At 40.6% G+C, this 24,966-nt stretch overlaps 1 protein-coding gene across 1 annotated transcript in view; it reads left to right on the top strand.

The window, feature by feature from the left end:
- HECW1 (HECT, C2 and WW domain containing E3 ubiquitin protein ligase 1) overlaps positions 1-13,579 on the top strand; it is a gene marked incomplete at its 5' end in the record, with an annotated part of 190,958 nt that extends 177,379 nt beyond the window's left edge. The window contains 4 exons of the mRNA XM_082499170.1: positions 2,193-2,339; positions 3,742-3,856; positions 5,111-5,309; positions 13,392-13,579. Of these exons, the coding sequence (XP_082355296.1) occupies positions 2,193-2,339; positions 3,742-3,856; positions 5,111-5,309; positions 13,392-13,503 (573 nt within the window). The 3' untranslated portion in view covers positions 13,504-13,579. The remainder of the gene's footprint in view (positions 1-2,192; positions 2,340-3,741; positions 3,857-5,110; positions 5,310-13,391) is intronic.
- Between the last annotated feature and the right edge of the window lie 11,387 nt (positions 13,580-24,966).

Genomic DNA, 24,966 nt, shown 5'->3' with positions numbered 1-24,966 from the left:
GATCACAGTGGGAGCTCTGCTAATATTTGGGAAGCTGGATTTCAAGGGTTGGGTAAGGGAAACAAGAAATAGTGGCTCTTTGAGAAGCTGTCTGGTAGAAGGGTTACAGCCTTTTTGTCCTGCTGCCACAATGACTTTATTATGGACCAGTCACTGCTACTTTTGTTTTTTCTTTCTCGTCTCACCTCTGACATGTATTTAGCTTTTAAACCTTTCAGGCCAAATCCTCTTTCTTGGTACCTTTTCTGTTAGATTTTACTGCTGAGGACCTCTAGCCTTCTTGCACATTGGAGCCCAGAGCACTACTGTAATAGCAAAGATACCACATCAAACCAAGCATCACACATTTTTACTGGTGAGGACTGGATGCCAGTTTGAGGATTTTGCTTATAAGACTGAGAGAGGTGCCAGTTGCTTGTGACCCTAAGTACTTTCTCATGCTTTTACCCAGTAGAAAGTGTTCCTCCAGGCCTGTCTCCGAGCTCTCTATGTCTATATGTAGATAGGTCTCCGAGCCTAGTAATTGCTCCAGTCAGGTAAAAGGAATGGGCTAGATTGGTTGAAATGTCTCCTTGCTACTCTGAAACCTGATTCTGAACTCTAGCTCGTAGCTGTGGTTAATGCCTCTATGAAAAAGAAATTAAAAATAGGGACATACTGTTATTGATTGTCTGCTTCCGATTCTAGGTAACTAATTGTATTTGAAATCACATGGGTATTGAGAAGGTGAAGAAATCACTAGCATGTCTAGGTGCTTGTGGGAAGTCTTGCAGGAGATTTAGAACATCTGGACTTACGGTCATGCTTAAAGCTAGACAAAGTTTAGTCGTTGGTTTTGACAGATGTATCTTAATGCCACGCTTTCTTGAAGAATACAGCATGGCACCTCAGCCAGAGTCTTACCCTCTGGACGATGCAGTTTTGCTTATATAAAGGTGATGCAGTGATTTACATTTGGGAATTTAACTTGAACCAGCTAAGAATTCCTAACTCATTACATCTGACCTTACTTGTTCTTGCTGTTTCTCAACAAAGCTACAGATTAGATGACTCATTGAGTGTTTCCATAATTCATAATGTTACAACAGGTCCCTCAAGCAAAGTGACCTAAATGCTATATATGTTGTGTGCTGTTTGTTGGGCTAATAAATAGATAATAATATAAATAATATGTAAATAATACAAATTATGAACATGTATTCATGCAGCTCATTTACTATCCGTGCTAGACATCATTGTTACAGCAGCAGAAAACTGAAGGAGAGAGCAAAACATTCTTCCTTTTAAATCCACTAGACTGAATGTGAAAATAATTGCAAGATAAATATTCTTTTCTGTCACGTGAGGAGTATGTGCTTGCTGGGTAGAATCTAGATTAATTCTGTAAATCCCTTCTCAATCTTAAGCCTTGGTAACCCGAAACAACTAAATTAACCATTAAAATGCAATGAAATGCTGTAGCTCTTGGTTAAAAAAATAAAAAAGTTATTTACCGTACAAACACTTGTCAGGTTTGGATGGCTGATACAAAACTCTGAATCCCACAGTGATTATATTTGTCATCTGTGCAGGGTGCTGTACAGGTCTTGTTTAGTTAGTGTATTGGGAGTATTCATTTCGTGATAATTTTTTTGGCTATTGGCATTTCTGAGTAAACACTTTTATTAGCGCTTGGGGAAGGGTAACACTTGTTGCCTAAGAGACAAGGAGAGATCCCTTCCAGTTGGGAAAACAGTCTGCCTATTCCAATACTGCGATTGCCTCTCCGTCCTGTTGTTTCCCATACTGTTGCTCGGATAATCTACAGCAAGTAGCAAGCTGGTACAGTTGTCACCCTTGCTGCAGCTCCTAGCAGGGGAAAGGAGAGGAGAAAGATGAAAAAATGGGCCAGAGTGGCACACTGTACATGACTTACAGATGGTAGTCCCTGAATCAATCTTTGCTGGTACAGTTTGGAGTAACCTAAAGGTCAGTCCAGCCTCAGCTGGAGATAAGGCTAGGGCTAGGGCTGAGGGGGGGGGGGTGGCCCTCCATAGCATTTTTGTTTCTACTGCAAATGGACAAGAGGCCAGGAGTCCAGAATGAGAAATACAGCTGTTATAGTTTTCACCTACATTTTCAAAGTACAACTTAAATTTGAAACACAATGTGATCCGTACGTTGCTACGCCACTGTTTATCTTTGTTCTGTAGGTGACAGAGAGAGAGTTGAAATCTGGTGGGGCAAATACAGCAGTGACAGAAAAGAACAAAAAAGAGTACATCGAGAGAATGGTTAAGTGGCGAGTGGAACGAGGAGTGGTTCAGCAAACAGAGGCCCTGGTCCGTGGCTTCTACGAAGTAAGTAACAAAACGATGCTCCCAGAGTCTTCCATTCCTCATCTGAACGAGATGACCCCATGGTTAAATTTTGCTTCATTGGTACCCTATGAAATAGCTAAACAGACACAGATGGCAAGGAATTGGAGTGCCTGGATCTGTAGAGACGGGGACCTTGGATACAGCATGTTTAGCATTAAGGGAGAAAGGAAGAAATTTGCTTTTCTGAATTGCATATTCTGAATACGATAAAGCATAATGATCGAGAGTTAACAAAGATACTGCTTTCCATTCACACAGTAAGAAAAGTAGGCATTTGCAAATTTTGTTTTACCCTGCTGTGATGCAAAAGAAGATTGTGAAGAATTCTTCAGTGAAGAGTTGGTGTGACATGCTGTATCTTTAGGGACACGTTCCAGTAAAGTTGGTCCTTGGATGCAGTCAGCTGTTATCTTACTGGTATTCATGGATGCTGCTCCATTGTTGTCCCTGGATTTTGCTAATATATCTTTGCTGAAGACCTGTATCTGAGAACAGCCTTCTGGCAGAGCTGCTGCAAGGACTACCAAGGACTGGATGAAAACCTGTGGCTTTGCTGACCAACCCACGTAGTCACCTATCCTAGTCGCCTATTCCTGCCCCCCTTACTAATCATATTCAAACATGTATCTTGCCCTAACAGCTGTATAATATAAGTAGTTGTTGAGGGCTGTCTCGCAAAGGGAAATAAACTGAAAGAATGGCAACCCTGGAAAATGGAACAGCAGATAATGGACATAGTACTGGTAACTGATGGCTCCGAGCAGTCGTGCACTGACATTTACTGGGGGTGGAAGCCAGTGAGGGTGGCTTTGTAGCTGAGTAGACTTGGTCAGCCCTTTCCTATAGAAAAGGGTTGGCTAAGTGACTCCGTACAGTTTACTAAAGTGTGAATATGGTTTGCTATCTTTTTCTTCCTGTGAATACTGCAGGCCGTTAAAGCTTTTGGTTTCACATAATGAAGAAAGTGAACCTCAGCTTCATCTTCAGTGGATGAAGACCTGAGGGCACTCCTACACAGTTGTAATCAAATTCCAATGCAAAACAAATATGAAATAGTCCATATTACAAATCTAGTCTTTGACTATCAAAATCACTTGTCAGAATGAATGTAACAACGAAGAATGTTCTGCACAGATTATGTCCTGTCACTTGTATTGTTTCATTCTGGTCAAATCTTGTGTCATCATTGTTTGCAGCTCAAAAGATCAGCAGACTCCCTGAAGAAGAGCACAGATTTATCAGCAGAGGAGTGGAAGTTAGCTGTCAGTATGCAGACTTTGTCAGAATAAAGAGCTAGCCATCAGAGCCATAGGTTTATGAGACATTGCATCTGCTTTATTTCCAGTCTGAAACTCTGCTTACAAGTGTGTTTTTGTTCCAGGTTGTAGACTCCAGGCTTGTCTCTGTTTTTGATGCAAGAGAACTGGAGCTGGTTATAGCTGGCACTGCGGAAATAGATCTTAATGACTGGCGTAACAACACAGAATATCGTGGAGGTAAACTGCCTGCTCATGCTTACTAATATCTTGACTGTTTTCAGTCTAAAACACGAAAAACTTGGTGCATCTTTTCCTTCTGTCTTTCCCGAGGGAAATGCAGTATTTTGTTGAGGAAGATTTCGTGAAGAATAATTCATGAAATAAAATAAGTAAGATCTCAGGTTTGGATCAACAGATGTAATAATATTGAAATTGCTTCTGCTACTTCTATCCAGATTTTACCCACTCAATTCCTACCGACTTAACAGGAGTTTTGACTATGAAGGACTGAAAAGGATTTGCAGTATTAGATCTCAAAGTTACTTACTCAGATGACTGTGAATGAACTCCTGGCCTCACTGAAAATAGTATCACAAGTCCTCTTGGCTTCAGCAGGGAGCTGAATTCAAGAGCTGAATTTCGTGGTTCCCAATTACACTTCAACAAAATACAGATCTTGCTTAACCATCCCCTCAGCCTAAACTATGTCAAGTTGGATTTTTTCCCTTCTCCTCTAATGCTTGGCCTGGCTTTGCTTTAAATGCTGAGCATGATTTATCCAGGCTGTCTTGGATGATGGATAAATGTGAAATCCACCAGTTCTGTTCTACAAAAGGAAAGTCCCTGAGGTTCGCATATTCTCCGAAATACAAGGTTTAAGTCTTTGCTGCTCACTGCCCAGCCTTTGCGTTACCTTGAAATACGCAGCTTACCACAAGCACAGCTGGTCCCCCAAGTTATTCTCCTCCTCCTTTTTTTCTGTTTAACTATTGAAACAGATTCAGCCTGGGTTTATCCTGGCTTTCACTCACACAGACCAAGGCACAGAGCCCCTCAGGTGGGAAGTTTGCCAGAGAAGGGCTTGCGGCAGCAAACTCCTCTCCATATGTTGAACACTATTGCAATCCAAAAGAGAATTTATTTGGGAACCAGAAATTGTTAAGTTGTTAGGACCCGTACTGTGTGGGATATCGCAGTTGGTCTTTTATATCTCATGCAGGTAACCCCAGTTCTTGCCAAAGGATTTGTAGGAGGCCAACGTACCTCAAAGATATATATTTGAGATTAAAGGTTTCAAATGAGTTAGTAATATTATGGTATCCACAGCCAGGACAAGATGCGGGCTGGGACCTACTGCTCATCAAGAGCAAAATATATTCTTAGGTCAGGATCTTTTCAGTAGATCTACTGCCTCATGCTAGTGGGAACATATTTTGATGTTACACTTCCCACTTAGAGGGGGTGATTTTAATTTCTCACTTCTTGTTTTAGGTTACCATGATGGCCACATAGTAATACGGTGGTTCTGGGCAGCAGTGGAGAGATTTAACAACGAGCAGAGACTCCGGTTGTTGCAATTCGTCACTGGAACATCAAGCGTGCCATACGAGGGCTTTGCAGCTCTCCGAGGGAGCAATGGGCTACGACGCTTCTGTATAGAGAAATGGGGGAAAATAACCTCCCTCCCAAGGTATGTCCCTACTAGAATACGAAAACAGAATCGCTGTGAGAAAGGTGAGACTGGTACTTTTTTTGCATCTCTCTGCCGGTGAAAGATAAGGAATACAGTAAGGACATCTTAAAACAGCAAAGAAACAATTATCAGTTTGTTCTGTAATTGCATTCAGAAAAATGCTACTTTGAATCTTGGAAAATGGTTAAGATAAAGATTTCCATAGGTCCAAATCTGGTTCTCTTGATTCTGGAACAGATCCAGACCAGCAGGAGCCTGTCAGCTGATTCTGTTCCCTTTAATTCCAAAATACTAGTAAAAATACTTGTGAGTTTACAGAGCCATGAAAGCCAGAATCTGCCTCTGAGTTTTGGCCAGAGACCTGAGTGTAATCCCTTCATTTGCTCTGATGGTTCCACTTTTTCATCACGAGGAAGCTTAGTGAAGGGACTTCAGACCATGTGGTGATAATACCCAATTTGTTACATCTAGTTCAGTCAGCCAGCTAGGAACAAATGAGCCATAATGTCATACAGAGTCAACAGACTTCACAGGGCTTCCCAAAGGAGGGGTCATCCTCCTTTTCAGAACAAAGGGTCTGGGGCACAGAGCCGTGATCTGACTTGCCTAAGGCCACCCAAGACAGCCATGGCACAGCCAAGTGATACATTTAGCTTTGAATTCTGCTTCAGCACTTCACCTGTGACCAGCACTCATCCTTCCTCACTGAAGTGAGTCACCTTTTTTTGAATGTCCTTAGAGTTGCCTAAGGATCTGCCCCATTGAGGCTACAGAGCATTTTTCATAGGGCTGCATCTCAGCACCTCTGAGATACTTTCACTACATGACCTTTTTAGATAACATTTGCCCTCCAAAGGATGCTTTCTTCCTGCTCTTATCATTTGCTTTCAGCTGCAGTCCAAAGGAGGCTACTTTCATGGCACAGATTAATAATCTCTTGCAGACCTTGCAGATATATTCAGGCAATCAATTAGTAATGGATCTGGTCCAGTTTTCTAGTGACTTGCCATCCATGTTGTTTCCCCAGAAGCATGCTGTAAGACATGGACTTGAGCAGACTGACAGAGTCCTCTAGAGAGGGCAAGTCCAAATACCGTCATCCTCTTAGTACAAGCCTGCTCAAGGCCATGCTTATGCAGTGGGGAGATGCAGGAGCTGGACCAAGGCACTGTATCAGCAGACATTCTGAGCTGACATCTTATATTGACTCCCTCTAAAATCAGGAAAAGGGAAATAAGTGTTTTTAAGGCACAATTCATCTCACCTGAACACAGGCTTTTATAATAGCTGAGTCGAGTCACACCTGGTACATTCTGATTTATGTCCATCTACCATAAAGACTCTACAGAGACTATATGGAGAACTAGAGTCTCCATGAAAGCTAGATCTAGGCATGGAGATTTAAAAACAGATGAAAACACGTAAGGTCAGTGAGATGACTCATGCCCTCTGAGCTTTAGCCAGCAATGTGGAAAGAAAGCCTGAGAGCTACAGTTTGCTATGCGTAGGCCTGATTCTCCTTTTGCAGCATATATATAGTCTGGTTCTGTGTAAGGGTTTCAGAGCTGACCAAGGGCATTCCTGCCTGTAGACAGGCAGCAAATGGAACTCACGGACTTGTGCAGCATTTCTGCAGAGCTCTCTTTGCACTCCTTCTGGGATGGAAAGGGGCAAGAGGGGAGGGTGGACCTTGGCTTCTGCACAGAAAATGCCCTGGGCTGACCCATCAAGTTCTGAAAAGGTAATTGGCCTCTTTCTGCTCTGCTTAACTTTCTTTGTGAACCTAGGCATTACTTATGACCTAGATTCAGTTAGCCCCGAGATATTCACATTAATGACTTTTATGTTTGTCTGCTGATCACCGAACTTGTTGCTCTCCCTGAAAGGGGCCTCTTTTCCAGGTGAAAGTTGTTAGCACCTTTTAGAAGTCTTAGAGCTCTGCATTCATTTTAGCCAGGGGAAAGAGAAACAACACTTGCTCACGGGGAATAAACACAGCTTGATCACCATGAATTACTACCTGCATTTTTATAAAATTATGGGGTGCTGCCAAGTATACACAGCATTAAGAAAGACATAAAACACACAGGCTAAACCTGGAGGCTCCCTAAATCCTTCGTTAAGCAACTAAATAAATGTTATTTTATACTTTTTTTAAATGCCTGATTATGGATTGCTCATGTGTATTTAGATTTACTTACATATTTACTTAGACTTAGAGGCTAAAAGAAAAGTCATGTGTCATATCCTGTAGGCCTTTTAGCCCCTGTGATATAATATGAGTGTAACTAACTTTAGCTGTTTAAAATGAACCACAACAAATTCCCTTGTCCTTCTAACAATTCCTGCAATTTCACAGTGAGTTACGCTTGCTCTGCATTTTCAAAATCCTAGGAAAAAAAAACCAACAGCTTTCTCATGTATTAGCAATCATCAGATTTAGTCCTTTATGTGCTTAGGTGTGGATTGCACCTCTTAATTACTGGCCTTAGTTCTTAGGCCCTGACCCAATAAACGCAATGCTGTGAGAGGTGTTATGGAAGCTTGCATAAAGCTGATGCATTTGGCTTTCCTGACATCCAGGTAGATGGTGGGTCACTGGGGATAGGTTAGTCTGGCCTTTGGGTTTTCAGCAGCTTTACAAAGTATTGACACAACTTTTAGCTCTGTCAGGAGAGTCCAGGACTTTTTGTTTTCTCATTCCTGCTCCAGATGGCTGAAGTAGTTAGGCGACTCTCCCTTACATCTCATCCTTACACTTTAGCAATGGAGCATGCAACTGCCATTTGCTTATAGTAAGCAAAGATGTGATAATACCTAAACTAGCCGTGCTTTTGCACTTGCGACAGCAACATGGCACTCCCAGAAAAGAGGCATGGTGTAAATTTCTAAAATGCAACACTTTTTGAAGAATAACCACCAATACATAACCCCTAGAGTGCTTCTTGAAAGCTCTAAGGATAAGCAAGACTTTTTCAGGAAGGTTGAGAATCTGGTAACTTCATTCTAAATTGGTGCTTTGTTCATCAGTACCAGTTCCCCTACATGAACAGGGTAATGGTGGCGTAACATGTTCATGTAAGACAAATAAGAGTTAGATTACACCAGTGGTTCATTTCTGGAGTGTATGTGTGTACCAGACACATCATTATTATCTTTATTTACTTTGAGTCCACACACGTTAGAAAGTCAAAGTCAGAGATGCTGCTCTAATCCCAGATCTCTAGACAATGACCCTAAAGCAGATTCCAAAGCGACTGCCAGATTTACAGATCTGTCAGTGTAAATCTGCAGCATGGTTTCTTCCAATCTGATGTATCTTGTTGAATGAAGTAACTGAAAGGTAACACGTTCAACCACTTGTTCATCAAGGTTGAGTTTTACTCTCAAGATCTAATATGCCAAACTTTCTCCCAAAATAAAGGAGTTACATATTTTACTTCTTGTAACTGGTTGCCTAAGTAGGGGTGGATGGAGAGTTCTTCCAGCTATAGCCTCTTCTGAAGCAGGAAGCCTCTCTTCACCTTTCCTAGGTCATGCAGATATTTAACACAAAACCAGTTTTAGCAGTAGTTTCGCAATAACTTACGGTTTCCCACCAAACATTAAAAACAGTCACTGGCTTACTAGTTGGAATAACATAGCTGCATCTGATATTGTGGGAGCAGAACTCATGGCCCCAAAACAAAACCTGTGCAAGGAACTAGCAGTGTTTTCTGCTACAGCTATAGGAGACAACAGTTCCTTCTTCTTAAAACCTCAGCCTGCAAAAATGTTTAGTGCCTACAAATGCCACTGTCCCATCTTCTGGTCGCGCTCCTCACCTGGCCAAAACTACTGTCAGGTCCAAGGTTATTTCTGTTTGAGTATCAATTAAGTAAGGACCTCAGCACGTATCCCAGTGATTCAAATAATCACATTTGACGCAATGAGGTCACTTTCCCCGTCAGTGCTGAGCTGCAACTATCCTTTCATCAAAAAAGATTTTAATTCAGCAAAGTAATATCAGTGATTACCACTATACTGTCTGCAGTTTATGTATGACAAAGATTACCAGTGCTAGTAAATGTCTGATCTTTTGTAAGGGAATTCTGTCCCTCTCTATTATATGATCAAGTATTTAATCACCCCAGAATCACATATAGCAATTAAATAAAGATTGTGTATGACTACAGAGAACTTTGTTCTCATCACTTCCTTCTTTCCCAGTGGACTGAGTATGTGTGCTTTGCTGTCTTTTATCATTCCCTATCTCCCATCCCTCCTCTCTTTCCTCTTTTCTCACATACAACAGAAATACCATCTACAAATCTACATTCATGTATTAAGCAGTGGTTCCCAGACAGCATATAAGTGTTCCTTCTTACAGACAAAGGGAATGAAAATTGATACCTGTGGGTCCTGAGGTTGATCAGAGAGTGGTTTGTGGGTTCATCTAAAGAAAGCAAGGTGAAATGCCCAGTTTCTGCCTGACAGGCATGGTTATGTTAGAATGCAAGTCTTATTTTAGTTGATAGGTTCAAGCTATAAATAATATAGGAGGGGGCTCTGTGCACACTTACTGCCTTTGGACTTTCATCATTATGGGGATTAAAGGAAGTGACAAAGAAAAGAAGAATGCAAAAATCTTAAAAGCTTATACTCATAATTTTTAGAGAGAATTCTTAAAAGAAAATAAATAGCACGGCACCATGAACCGTGAGCAAGATTAAAGGTTTAGACCCACCAAAACTACTTGGAGCAATAAAGACAGACTGCCGGGAAGAATGACATTTTAAGTGGTCCATTTACTGCTTTACTTACTGGAGGATGAGGGCACATGAGGGTCAGAGTTAGTTTACAGGACTTTATCTTGCATTTTCTTCTAGAGAAGCCAGAATCTTTTCCATAAAACCTCTTAGCAATCTAATTCTTATTCCAGACCTCTCACTCCCTGAACACCCTCTCAAATGTCAGCAGGCTTATATGGAGGGAGGCTTAATCAAGGGAAGAAAGACTTTTCTCATTGCTAGGACTGTTTCTTGCACTGCTGATGTAATATTTTTACCCCAATATGTGCAGCAAGTGTCCCCTGGACTATGCTTACTGTAGTCATTCTCACTGGCATCAGTAGTAGGTGGTCAGCATCATTCAGGAGGAACTTACCTCTTTGGAGGACAAGGCACATAGTTAGGCAACAGTGGATGTTACGGAAAATATCCTTGCCTCTTAATTGCCCTCTGTACTGCAGTACCACACAGTATATGATACAACAGACTAGAGACTAAGCAATTTGTCTTTAATCCGGTTTGGAAAATAAGGGTTTCAGCTTTCAGTTGGAAGAGGCAAAGGCACTAATGCACAGCAATACTGAGGAGAGAGGGAACACTGAATGAGGAGGAGTCCCAATCAGGTGAGGCAGAATACATTGTTCAGTTACACAAGTAGACAGCATGTCTGACCTTCACAGCAAAGAATCAATTAGGCCCACTGCTGAATGTTTACCAGGCAATTTTGCACGTAATTATCTTGTTGTAAGATTGAGTGGGCTTCACTGGCATCATTGGAGTTGCAGTAGATCCACATCAGTTTTACAGACCAGAATTTGAACTCGGGTTTTGCCCTTAGCGATATAGTGTGTTTTTCACCTTAAGTAGGTAGATATTTAAACCTAACCTGCATAGTACTCCTGAAAATTAGGTCTCATTTTTTATTTGATGACATTTTTTGGAGTGAAAGGATTTTTTTCTATAAAATTGTTGAACTGGAGAACATGAGAGTGTTGCTTGGCAAAATGCTTCATTGTTTCTAGACATGTTAACTTTTTCTTCCTTTCTTTGTAATAGTTTCTCCCCACAATAAATTCATTGAGACCATCTATAGAAGGCACCACTTCTGTAAACCTCCTAACAGGAAAAGGAATTGATATTTTTTCTGAGTTTGACTAGGTCAAGAATGACTAAAAGTCAACAGCATTGCAGAGTTGTGTCATAACCAGTACTAAACGAGATGGATAATGATCAGTCAAGATGAATGTCTGCAAGACAGTAAACACCAGCGTCAGTGGCTGTGGATATGTCTGCACCACACAATAGGATGTATGACACTGATGGCTGAGATTCTATGGTCTCATACAGTTAAATATGCCCCAGTTAAGTACCATACAAAGATATTACTTTAGGTTCTGCAAAGTTATATTAGCAGAATCCACACCTGACCCGCCATGACTATTCTGCTTCCAGTTCTGGAGCCAGGCAGCTGAGCACCTCAAGACTGGCTGTATCTGAATGGTGCTGTCCTGCCTATGATAAACAGGTTCTGAATGGACTACAAAAATCCTTCAGTTAATTAACTCCCAGTGGTTGATACCTATTGGCAATGGATTGTAGAAACAATTTACACTGCCAAAGATTGCTGAGATAACAATAAACAGTGCAGCGCTACTCATGGATAGTACACATGAGCTGCCGTGTTTAATTTCAAGAGATGTATTAAATAATGGCTTTATTAATGTTCCTTTTTCACTAACTCTCATGTGTTCCCAGCTCATTTCTGCAAATTCTATGTTTATTGTACACTCTCTCTGAGAGTGACCAGCTAACAAATCTTCATTCAGAAGGGGAAAAAGGATGGTAAAACCTTGCCTAATTGAAATTCTGTGATTCAGTGAAGATTACGTGCCTCTGGCTATTTCAGTTGCCTGATTGCTTTTAATGAGTCATCATTGGTGCTTGATAAAACTCTCCCTCTGGATCTGCAAGTCTCAGGCCAGCCCATCTACTGGGATCATGTTTTTCTCACTTTGTGGGTGGCCTAAGAGAATAAAATAGTTTCTCCAAGATAGCTCTTCAGTTTTGAAGAATTAACATTGAATTAAAGCACAAGATAGAAAAGCTAAACGTAAAACAATTTCTTGGCTTCTAGAAATACTAAGGGCCAGAAGCTAAGACATTGTTAGTCATTGAGGCTACATTTCCTTTTGTCAATTCACATTTATCAGAGAGGCTACATTTCCTTTTTTCAATTCACATTTATCAGAGAGAGCAACAAGAAACAGAAATATTTCTAGCATCATGTAAAAATCGAAGCTGACTGAAAAAAATGAAAAAAAAAAAGAAACCATTTTAATGAAAATGTGCTTCCCCCCTGCCCCCCCTCCCCCGCCCCATTTGTTGAATGAGCTCTCTGTTTTTCCAGTCAGTTGAAATGGATGAACTGTTGGGGCAGGGACGGTTTCTTTGCTCCACGTTTGTATAGCACCTCACACAGTGAAGTGCAGTCTGCATCTGGGTCTAATTGCTGCTACCAGAAAAGCTGCATCAAGGTGGAGATATGTGTGGAACCCGTTCCACAGCTTCTTTTGAAGGTGCTGCCAACTGGGGGTAAATATAATGATAGAACTGGGGGATGGAGAGGGTCATCAAGTTGGCAGCTTGCTCTGCACAAAATATTTTGCTTTTGCCTTGGCTACTACAAATAAATAACATTTAAAGGCCAGACTTGCAGCAGATGGCCAACAGCTGACTTACAGGAACATTTTCAGCAACCTTCCTTCTTCAGTTAGCAGATCCCCGAATGGTCTTTTACCAGGCAGCCCTGCCTCACTATAAACATGTGCTGAGCCCATTCTGTCAGTATAGTTCATCACATTATGCTTGTCCACTGGTGCAAAACTTTACTAGCTCCTCATGTTGGATGTACAGCTGAGTTGCATTTTTTTTTGGAAAAACTCAAAGCAACCAAAATTATAGTGGCGGGGTTTTCTCTCTATCAGGGCCTGGACCCCATCTCCTTAGTGACCTCCAGAGTTGCTCTCCATGAAGATCCCTGCAACATCTAATGCAGGGATAGCAGAGAAAGATGTTATGTTGATACTTAGCTCGTGTCTTCTATTTGAAATATTCGTGTGTATGTGCGTATACATTTCAGTACCTCAGATTTTGGTGGAATTTGAGAGTTACTTTAATAGTTAGAATTTCTTTTTCTCTCTGTTGAGTGAACTTGAATGTCTTGGGTCCCAGTAGGAACTTGCTTTCTCAGTTCTTATTTTCTCAAGTTATTTTGATTAAACTTAACATGTAGCATATTTTCCTTTTGCAGGGCACACACGTGTTTCAACCGTTTGGATCTTCCACCTTACCCCTCATATTCTATGCTGTATGAAAAGCTGCTGACAGCTGTTGAAGAAACTAGCACCTTTGGACTTGAATGAGGGGGTTCAGGCACTTCTGGTGTTTTTCTGGCTGATGATGTCACCTTTCCTGTCCACCATCATTTGATCTTGGTTTCCTGTGTTTTTATTTTTGAAAACAAAACAAACAAAAAATCAAGATTGACAAAAGCTGTGCATGAAGAACTGCCGCCCTCTAAGATCTAACCTTCATGCTTTCATCCTCTGTTTCCAATGGACTGCTAGTCTGTATGCAATAGAAAAACAACTGTCTCAAGGTTTCTGTATATCTCTACATACCTCCATTAATAACAATGAAAATACAAATGCAAGTTACACTACACTTGACCAAATGTTAATAAATGTTTACTTCCACCTACGTTGATTAAAAAATAAAAAAAAAAAACTCATCAAGCATTCCAAGCTTTTATATGCCCACATCTTCTAAATCAGTTCACAGCCTATCTTACTTCTTAACCGTTGAATCCAGTACTAGGAGCTGGTCAAATATATCTTCATCCATCCTTGTTTTCCCTTTATGTATTGTCCACCTGAGAGACACCTATGAGCAAAACTGAAATTTTTATATACGAACTCATGATCCACATCAGTTGCATCAGCTGGAACTGGCCCAGATACATGGTGCAGATAAGACCTTCAAAAACTAAAAAACCAACCTGTAACACAATGCAAAGCATAACAGCGATTGTTATGATTGTTATTTGCCAGTACTGGAGAGAACTTGCACTTCAGAGATATTGGGAGGGGCATCTCCATTGTAACGTTTACCACACAAGAAGCACAAGGTTGTGCACACTCAAGAAGGATGTCTTATGTAGCATAAAGGACAAGGCTCCCTTACCTTAGTATTGTACATGACAAGGAAAAGGGGAAATAAGAAGAATGTTCTACTCTTATGAATATTCTTGGGTTCTGTTTACCAGGTCATTGTTTTCTGATGTTTAAAATGCTCCTTTCCAAATGAGAAGTCTAGACAATCCCATCCCCTGTGTCAGAAGCCATTTATTTTCTGTCAGGCTGGGCTAATCTATGGTTGCTGGGGGCAGTTTTCAGTTCTGTCGTTTTTCTTTTCTTGTTCAGTGCAAATCTCCAAAACCTTATGAGTGGTTGTAGACAGAAGGTTTTAGTCTAAGGCCTATTAAATGAGAAGCTGCAGTGAATGAGGGTATTTGCAAGGGAGGAACGGGATTGTAACTCTCTTTGGGTTAAGAATTTGTTGTACTTCCTCTAGGAGTAAGCCCAAAGGCCCTCCAGTCAAATTAGGTACCACTAAACTAAAGATCTAGCTCTCGTTACTGCAGACATAACCTTCTTCAGTTTGGTGTACTTTGTATTCCAACTCTGAAGCCAGAGAATGAAAGGAAAACAGCAGTAGGCTTGTCTCTGGATGGATTTTGCTGAGGCTGTTACAATCAACCACACTGCTCTGATTGTTTCCTGTTTATTAATCTTTGCTGCCCTTGTTTTCTAAGACTAATCTCAGATTGAAAGTGTTTGTCTTAACTGGGAAAAGGAAATACGAAGTATCTTTACTTCTGACGCCAAATGTGTTAAAGGATGCATGAAATATGAAGTGAGAGACTTGGGTGAGTGAAGGTAAGTGAGAAGGTAACATCATAGCATCTAGCAGCTCACATGAAATACCACACCCCCTTGGGGGCTAGTTACTGGTAGTTTTGTGGTAGTTATGCTTCAGAAAACTGAAAAATCAGGAGATCAGTTGATTGCCTTAACACATCTAATTCCCGTAAGTTTTCTCTCCAGAGGAAAGAATTGAACCCTGCTTCCCCATGTATTTTTATGGTGGCTATACAGAAACTCATCACACTTGAAAAACTGCATTCTGAGAGTTTTAGATCATTTTCCTGCTTTGATTTTTAGGTCAATAGGTATTTGAAAGGTGATGGACCCAAAAACATGTTTCTAAGCAGAAATAGTAGGTTTTGTTAATGGTAGATAAAATATTTGGGATATTTAAATTGCCCCATTCATTCAATTTCTGTGACATTACAGCCACTTTTATAGTAATTTACTGTATGGCTTTTACTGAGAATCTATTTTATAGTACATGTTATTATTGAGTATTCATATTACAGTTGCATAGGGAGGCTGCAGCTACAGGCCAGCTTCATTGTACCAGACACCGAAAACGATGCTCATTATTTCCACAAATGAGCTCTCAGGCATCTATTCAACATGACCAGCCCCACTGCACAGTACAGATGGAAATCTTAACTTTTTTCTGAGAGTGTCATGTTCACATGGATTACATCAGAGCGAATCACACCCGGAGAGACTGAACAACAAAATCTTCCAGCGTATGTAATTTCTGCCTCTTCACCACTGGGCCCCAAAATCCAGTGATTCCTGTATACTTCCTGTTTTATTCCTGGTGATGTTACAAAGTTACCTGCACTATGTCAAATGTTGGATATCTTCTAACAATAGAAGAAAGGAAAGCGAAGTATCCAACTGGTTCATCCATCTTTGGCCAAGGAAAACAGTGCATCAAGAGCTGTCTCATTAACACAGTAAAAAAGTTAAAAAAAAAAAATCCAATCTTTACAATACTGTATAGTTAAATTTTTTTAAGTATTCAAAAACTATATTTTATTAAGAAAAAGTGAAATATTTTTTGTAGCATAACAAAAGATGTTTGTATTTCAGAGACAGCATCAAACCCCACTGATGGAAACAAGGAGGGATTTCTCCTGAAATTCCTCTTCACGACATGTTCTGGCATTCACCACACATTCAGCTAGATTAGGTGTTACGCATCTCCATGTTTGGTGAATCCTTGGTCCAAGCCGTATTTCAAGCACACAGCCTAGTATTTTTAAAAGGTTGCTTTCTTAAGTGACTGTGGTGACATCAAAGTAACAAGGTCGTGCAGATCTCCTTGCAAGTTTTTTTGGATCTAAAGCCAGGAATAGAGGAAGACAGTTGACGATTTTCATAAAACAAAGAGAAAGAAAATGCCATACTCTGCTTTTCTGGCATTCTGTCATTCCAGTCCTATCCTTCTCTCTTCCCAAATGCCCTATCCCAATAGGTTTTCAAACACTGACATCATCCCTGGGATATATGGATCAACGCTTCACAGTGTATTTCTCCATTCATTGCATCATAGCATGGGCTGAATGCGGTCCCAGTCTGGAGTGAAGGGGAAGCCATACATCTAAGTGGCACTGTAATGTTAAGAGTAAGTGAGGCAGTGAATGGTGCTAACAGGAGAGAGGGAGGAACCCATCTCCCTTGCTCTGCTATTTAACCTGCCATTATGCAATTAATTGACTTTGTTGTTGTAGTTATGCATATGCAAGGCATATACCCTTCCTTGTTCATCTTTCGATTCAAATGCTGTTACTCACTCATATAATCATCTGTGCTCTCCCCAGGTCTGCATTTTAATTTGTAAAACACTGACTGTTAATTACAGAATTTCTGGTTTCATTGTTTTCCCACAGGAAAGACTAGAAGATATTCCACAGGGCAGATTTACAGTGAAATAATGTGTTCAGCTCCTTTACCTCAGTTCCCTTTAAACATGGTGGTGGCTAGATTAAGATATGATGTCAACATCAATAGATTTGAAAATGCAAGTGAAAAATGGAATAGGAAATCTTGACAGCTTTTGCAAATTGCAGTTTTCAATAGGAGCAATGGATATTGGTAATTTGTATGATTGGTTTCTCAAAGTGACTCTTGTGATGGTGTTAATGGTAGAGGGAGAGAAAGGGATTTTTCTGTTCATGAAATCCTGTTGCCATACTAGCATTAAGATGAACACATGAGAATGAAAATAGGTATTTTAAATCATCAGTAGGTCTTCCACCTTGAAGTAGTCTCACTGACTGTTTAACCACAGAAGTTATGCAGGATTTGATCCAATACAAACAACCGTACCTTACTGTTAATTGCATCAGGTCTAAACCTTACAAATGCTGTCTCACTTCAGTCTGCAGTATGTTACATGAGCGTTCAGTTTCAATCATGTGGCTGTGCATATTCAGAACTTGACTTTTATGTTCTAGGGAGATCCATGGCTATCACAAGGCAAGAAGTGAGTGGTCCAAACTACATCTAACATCTAAGGGAGAAATCATGAGTTTTGTACAGGTCTGACAGAGAGGACTTTTTTCACCCAGTTTGCTCAAGTGCCCGTGAACTGTTCAATGAACTGTAGTGAAAGTTTGAGTTTGTAGTCTAGTCTGAGAGACAGCCTGTGGGGAGGGGGGTGTTTGTTGGGTTAGTGTTTTGTTGTTCTAGTTTCACTGTAACAAATAGTTGACATACCTCTAGTTGAAAACAGTAGGATACTGAATTTGGACATGAAAATCAAATTAGAAATAAGCTAAAATCTACACGCACAGAGGATGAGTTAAACTCATCCTTCGCTATTAATCCTGTGACAGTTTATGGAATTCCAGAAGGACAAATTTGACTGGAGATTTGTTTAATTTCTGTTGAAATAATAATTTGCCCCGTCTCCATAGTAATATTAATAGGAGTTCCCAGTCAAGATTAAACACTTTCAGTCAAATGCAGACCAACAGATCTTTCTACAACAAATGCGGTGCTTTTTTATTATTATATTTCTTGCTGTACCTCAGTGTTCGTTATTAAAAGAAAAAAAATGACTGCAATATACTAAATCTGGGATAGGTTTTCCAGTTATCACAAGGTCCAAAAGATTGGATTGTTACTTTCTCTCTAGTGAGTCATGTAGTTCCTTTGTTCTAGTAGCAAAACAGATGCCTGTAGATAGTAGATACTAGGTATAGTAAATATTGTACCATTAGCCAAATTCCCTGCAGCTTCCGATTTATCTAACAGAAATGTCTGTTATGTTTTTTGTTAAAGACTACATAAAGTCAATGGCAGGAAATGTCCTCATTATTGGACTGATTTTGCTTATATTGACAGAAAAATTGTCACATGATACTCAGGCTGTGCTTTCTATTCAACCATATCACTATAGAGGAATGTCAATAAAATCACTTTGTTATGGCATTGTGTGGACTGTCTATTGCAAATATCTTGTAAAGGGTGTATGTTGCTAGTGGGTGGAAACTGGTACTAGTGAAAATCCACTGATTTAAAGAATTGCTCTTCCAGGATCTTACCCTTTCTGACCATTGCATTCAGGCTCTTCCACTGCTTTTATTCAATTTGTTAGGGTACATGTCTAAAACTTGAGGTTCTCAACGTAAGTATGCATAACCAAAGCCCCTGTGCTCTCCTAGACTACCTTAAGACCAGCCCTGCCTTGAAAGCATGAGAGCTTATTCCTCGCTATAGAAAATGTCAGGACAAACAGAGGGACAAGAGAGATGTATATACTACTTACACATACCTTGCTTCTAGGTATAATTACTGCATTATAGGTATGAAATGCAAGTGCAAAGATGATTTCTTAATAGCATATGCTGGGTCTGCATTAAGTGTTGACAGCAAATAAATAGCATGATGCTCTGGCATCCTCAGTATGTCACACCCATTTCTCTACTGCTCATCACTGTAATATCTCAGGCATGTTTCATTAGCACATTCCAGGATAGATTAACACACCTCAGATACACAGTCAGCAGACACCTTGCTGACCATACCTGTTTTCTTACATAAACGGCACCTCATGAGGGATTATGGTACAATATGAAGGATTGGAAAGCTTAAAAATGAGGAGCAGTTTTACAAGGAAAAGTATAAACCTGTGGAAGACACTCCAACAGAAATGCTAAGCATATCTTGCACAAGACAAATCAGTAGCAAATGTGGAAACTACATCACTGTGACAACTCTTAAGAGACCTTCTGCAGTCCACACTACATTTCATCATGCGTGGAGCAGCACAGGTCCACAAGCCCAAGGCCAGCGCTCTGGCCTTCCTGTGGCAAGGACCTTGGTGGTGGCAAGCCCCATGCACATGCTCAAGAAATCCAGGCCTCATAGTGCAGCCTTTATTCAAAACTTGTTTGTGTGATTGTGTATGTGTGTGAGGAGGCAGTGAGGAAAGGGGGCACTTGTGATACTAAGCTACATTTCTCTGAATTTTTCACATTTACAGGAAGGAAAAATCAATGTTTACTAAAAAGCAGTGAGATGAGCTGCTGATTGTTAGGGTACATCAGAGGTGTCAGCTTCTGCAATGGTGGTCTATATATGTGGCTGGAACTACGCCTTTTACCAGAACCCATTCTATGATACACGTTACTGAATTTCTGTTAAAGTATGGCAGCAGTCTACCTGAAGCCTCTAGACGTACATCAGATGTCTGTCTTGGCATGCTAACAAAACTCCATAATCCTGTAGGATATTACAAATCAATACTAATAATCCCTTCCCACCCTGTCATAGTTTTTTTGCTACAATGAACAATAAATCCACTTGTGGCCTGATGTTCATTCTTGTATAAGAGGCCAGCCTGGACAATAGCTCTCATTTCTGGAGAACAATGGAGAACAAAGCCACAAAGGATTCACCGTGTCTCCTGTAATCATAAATCTTCCTTGAGCTGCAAAGCCACGCTCTTTTGTTATTTTTTAATTTAGTTCTGGCAACCTTCAAAATCAATTTTGCCTGAAAATACCTTTCATGGATATATCAAAATAAAGAGTGTCTGGCTCTGCTTGTTTAGTTCCTACCCTCTTGGAATTAAGTTTTGAAGAAAAAAAAAGATACATTATTCTGTCTAAAACACAAGCCCTGATTATTATTTATATGAGGCTTTAGTGTAAAGCACGTTTATATTGTTTTAACTCTAGTGTAAATGAAGCTCATCCCCACAGTGCCACGTTACAGCTCTTTGACGTTGAATAGAACAAAAGTCACTAGAGAACGCAAAGACTGCAACTAATGGTGGTTTTTCCTGAATTGCTGGCATGTAGATTTTCATATTAGTTCCTATGTTAGAAGAAGATAGCGGAGTCACATGAGAAAGTTTTCTGTGTCAATAATAAACAATAGTAATACTAAGGTCACTTGCCTTTCCTTCTGTGAAGAGTAACACTTTAGGGCCGTACCTTCACCTTTTAAATTTTTCAGTATTAAAATAAAAGACTGGTTTGGGTTATTTTCTTTTCCAGTTACAAAACTAATCAGTTGTAAGAAAAAAAATGCTGTAAACATTCTGCGGTGTGACCCTGAAAATCTGTTCAGTCAGTTTCAAAATAAACCACAGACAGCAGTTGAAGAACTATTGTTGGGTGTCATTTCCTAATTCTGGTTTTCCAGAATCAAAACACCATACAAAAATAAATTGCACATGCTCCTATTTTTCTGTTTTCAGCACTTAATATGCTTCCGTCTGTAGGCAAAGCAGTGTAGGTACCTAACCAGCGTGCCACGTGGAGTCATTGTATTTAGATAACAGCTTTTCAGGAATGCAGCTGGGGCAGCACTGGAATCTCCTTAGGAACTTTGTTACAAGCTGTGATTTGACTTCAGTATCTCTTAGGTATGTCTTAGTATTAAATCTGATCAGTGACTTTTTAAGAATGACTCAAATTAGTAATACAGATTACTATATCAGATTATATTTACAATGTGTGAGGATATGTTTACTGACAGCTTTGGCATCTTTGGCAATTGAATATAAACTTATCTGCATTTGGCATGTGAGTTAACAGCTTTAGAGATTCATGCACTGATTAATAGAATGGAGACCTTAGAGTTTAATCCCTACTACTATGGTATGTAAAGCACACAACATGTTTTTGAACATCACAATTGTGCTTCAACTACGTATTTCAGTTCTCCTAATGTACAAACCCAAACAGATTATCTTTATGCTCTGGACACAGACATAAAATAAGTAGCGATGCACACTGGATTCTGTAAAATGTAGTCTACCTAATTTGTGAAAGACAAATCAGTCTTTGGAACCGCCTTGGCACTGCAGAGAAATTGTGAAAGTGATCTGAGGAGCACCCAAAAGAATGCGTAGGGACCCATATTATGTGTTTTACAACTCGTAAATTAACATAATTATAATATATGTAAAACTCATATTCAAATGGAAATTTCTGCAAAGTATGAACCTGTGAAAATATTTGGAAAGGTTACTCTTAGATTCTCTGAGCATAAGTTTATTCATCTGTCCCGGAAATTATGAAATCAAACACTATGAACAAAAAAGAGGCATACATATTATTACCACATAAGCAGCAGTTTATATCAAATCTCTCACAAATATAATAAATATAAATCAATGAAGCTGGCACTAATGATGCTTAGTGCTGCCACTTAGTGGAGCTATGCTTTCCTTTCTTAAATTGTAAAAGTGGAGATTTTTTTGTTGTTGTCACTAGTAAGAAACCTCAGTTTGTACAAAAGCGTAGCATGGGACTGTTTTACAGTGGTGCTGAGCACTTGGAGCTCTTGTATAAGTGCCTTTACCTGATGACAAGAAGCATTTGAGGAATACAGGAGTGAAGCACCTCTGGTGAGGAATGTGTACCCTTCTTTTCCTGCTGCCTCATATAAAAAACAATCACATCAAGAAATAAGTAGCTCATCAATGCAAAAAAAAAGACAGCTTCATATGGAACTTAAATAGCCTGCAGAAATTCCAGCCACACAAGATTGTGTGTTTCTGTCATTATAGAAGCCAAAGGAATGAATTTAGCACCTGAAAACCAATCTTAAGTTATGTGAGCTGGTTAGTGGTTAGATTTCATATTTCTATTATAAATGGACCGTGATGAGGATGATTATTTGGAGTAACTCTTCCATCATGTACAAGTTGCCTAAATACATTCATTTTGGGAATGTCCTGTGAAGATCAAGCTAGATTTAGACTGATATAACTGAGCAAAGCTTATGTCCCTATGCAACAAGTTTGATCCACCTCTTCGGGGCAAAACTGAAATTGCTCTTTCTCAAGTGCATGCAGACATAAATTGAGAAGGACATTCTTTTAAACAGAGTACCTGCGGTAGTGTCTTTCATTTCACCTCCTGCTGCTTAGCTTGCAGGCCAAACACAGCTCATGAGAATGAATTCCTTGGATGCTACTGGCAGAAAAGAAACAAAAAATATTGAAGTTTAAAACAGTTGATGTTACCTGTACAAGGAGAAATCAATGTTTGTTATGCCATCTGAGTACAACTGAGCATATGACAGCTAATAATGTTTCAGTGATTGAAGCCAAATATCCAAACAACAGGAAAAAACTTATGTACCTTTTCAGTAGGTAACGTGTGAGAGTAACCAGCCTAGATATGTCTGTTAGCTTATCTCTAAATAAATCAAGCGTTGTTCATTCCCACATATGTTTCTCCCTGTGTGGATATCACATATAAGCTTATGCTGCAGTATTTAAGACTAAGATCAGTGCTGGTTTAGTACACAGGGGAGTCATAGAACTTATGCTTATTCTTTCTACAGGGAAAATTTAAATTAATACAGCATATATCAGCTCAATATTCTGGTACAACAGAGCAAATCATACTCTGTGCTATGGCTAGCGCATAGTAAAGTGGGAAAAGATTTCATTTCAGCCAGTTTTCAAGACAGTAAAGCACAATTTTTCTTTTTGTTCTTGTCTTGCTATTCTGTGGATAATACTTTGTAAGCATGCAACAAATCCATCGTCCTGTTATATTAAGACACTGAACTTCTGATGTCTTTGGAGGTATTTTCTACCCTATGGAAGAAAAATAGATAAACTTACATACTATATGGAGTAAGCATCCTTCCAGAGAATCGGAAGTGATATACTCAAAAGTGTCCATAAGTTAGATAAAAATATATCTTAAATTTTTCTGAATAAAGTAACCACGTGTGGGAAAAAAATGTAAACCCATGTTTTGTGTTATACAGAACCAACTCCTAGATTTTTAAATGCATTAAGAATCTAAAACTTATAATTTATTTTAAAATATGGCCAGAGAAACTTAAATATTCCAAGGTATTTTTAGGAAGGCCTGTTCATATTCCAGAATCAGTAATTGCACTCCTTTCCATAATTGTTTTTTTTTTTCAGGATTCCCCCCTCCCAGGAAAATGCGATTGTGAAAGTAAGTAAAGAAATAGAAAATATCACAAGAACTAAATATCTGAAACCTTCATTTAGGACTAACATACTTTTAAGACATGATCTATTTTACAGGCAACAACCTTTCCTCTGTAGTAAATGCCTCTGATACATACTTTCAGATGTAACAATTTTTAAACCCTTGTTTAATCCAAATTTTATTTTTCAGCAGTAACAGTCTGGCCCTGCTACAGCATAAACAATGCTCTGAGTGGAACACACATTGATACTGTAAGTCTTGAACTCTCCATTACTGTATATACTGGTTCTGGAATTTGTCCCTAAACTATTTCTGCAAATGAGATTTGGTGTTGAGTGAATGAGGGAATTCCAGAAAAATGCCTTGTCAGCAATTGTACTCCCATCCCTGATCAATGACCAGGGTTTGGGTTGAATCATTTCCTGCATGGTGGCCTGTTTCCTCATTAGTCTCTTCTCCTTTGTGCTCTGGATATTGGCAGGCAACACCAGAGAGATTCTGTGCCTTTCATGGAGACAAATGCCACAGCACTGCCTCGATAAATGACTGCCAGGCAGAACAGGTCTCTTGAACGCATACATTAAGTAAGCCGGACAGTGAAGAGCTTGTGAAGTCAGAGGAGTACAGCCATTTCTCAACCCATGAGACAATTTCCACCGGCCTGGACAAACGGATGTCTGGAAGGCAGTTCCTACACACCTCATAAAAACATTTGGAGCTCAGGCATGCATGGAGGAGATGAGCCAAGTGCACCTCAGCTGTGGGAAATGCTTAATTGGAGCTTGTGCCTTAGACACCACAGAGGCCAAGGTTTCATTAGGCCGGTTCAGGTGTACTTATCCCCTTCAGACCTGCCACTGCCCCCCTTGTCCTCGCCTTCCTTCACCCTTGTGTCCCGATGTCCCCACAGCGGGCCTGAGCCCTGTTTCCCCACAAGGGCACACCAGCTCTTGCCGCTTCACCTCAGGATTCGCCCTTCTGGCGCGCCGCTCCCTCAGGGCACACCTGAGCGCCCCACAGGGCGAGTTCCCGGGTGGCGCAGACGCCAAGAGAAGCCCGAAAGAGCGGCGCTGCCCCGCCGCCCAACACCTCGTTGCTCCGCCACTTCACCTCAGCTTTATTAGCATTTAAATCTCGTCACTTTTCGGGAGGGGCCGGGGTCGCCGCCGCCACCCGCCTCCTGTCACCCACACACACACCCCCACCCCCCGCCACCAACGGCCGCCAGCAGGTGGAGCTGCCCAACCGTCCCGCCCGGCGCCGCGCGGCGCCCCGCCCCTCCCTCCCCACCAAGGTGAGGCGTTGAAGGGCGGGGCCCCGCGGCTGCGTCCCGCCCCGCCCCTCCCCTCCCCTCCCCTCCCCTCCCCTCGGCGCGGCGCGTGCTGCCTGCCGCCCTCCTCGAGCAGCGGCAGCTGATCCCGCAGCCTGAGGGGAGCCCGGCCCGGCGGAGAGGCAGGCCGAGAGGGGA

The sequence above is a fragment of the Vanellus vanellus genome, assembly GCF_965231255.1.
Source record: "Vanellus vanellus genome assembly, chromosome: 2".
In the NCBI taxonomy this organism is placed as follows: domain Eukaryota; kingdom Metazoa; phylum Chordata; class Aves; order Charadriiformes; family Charadriidae; genus Vanellus; species Vanellus vanellus.
This window is presented reverse-complemented; position numbering and strand designations above follow the sequence as displayed.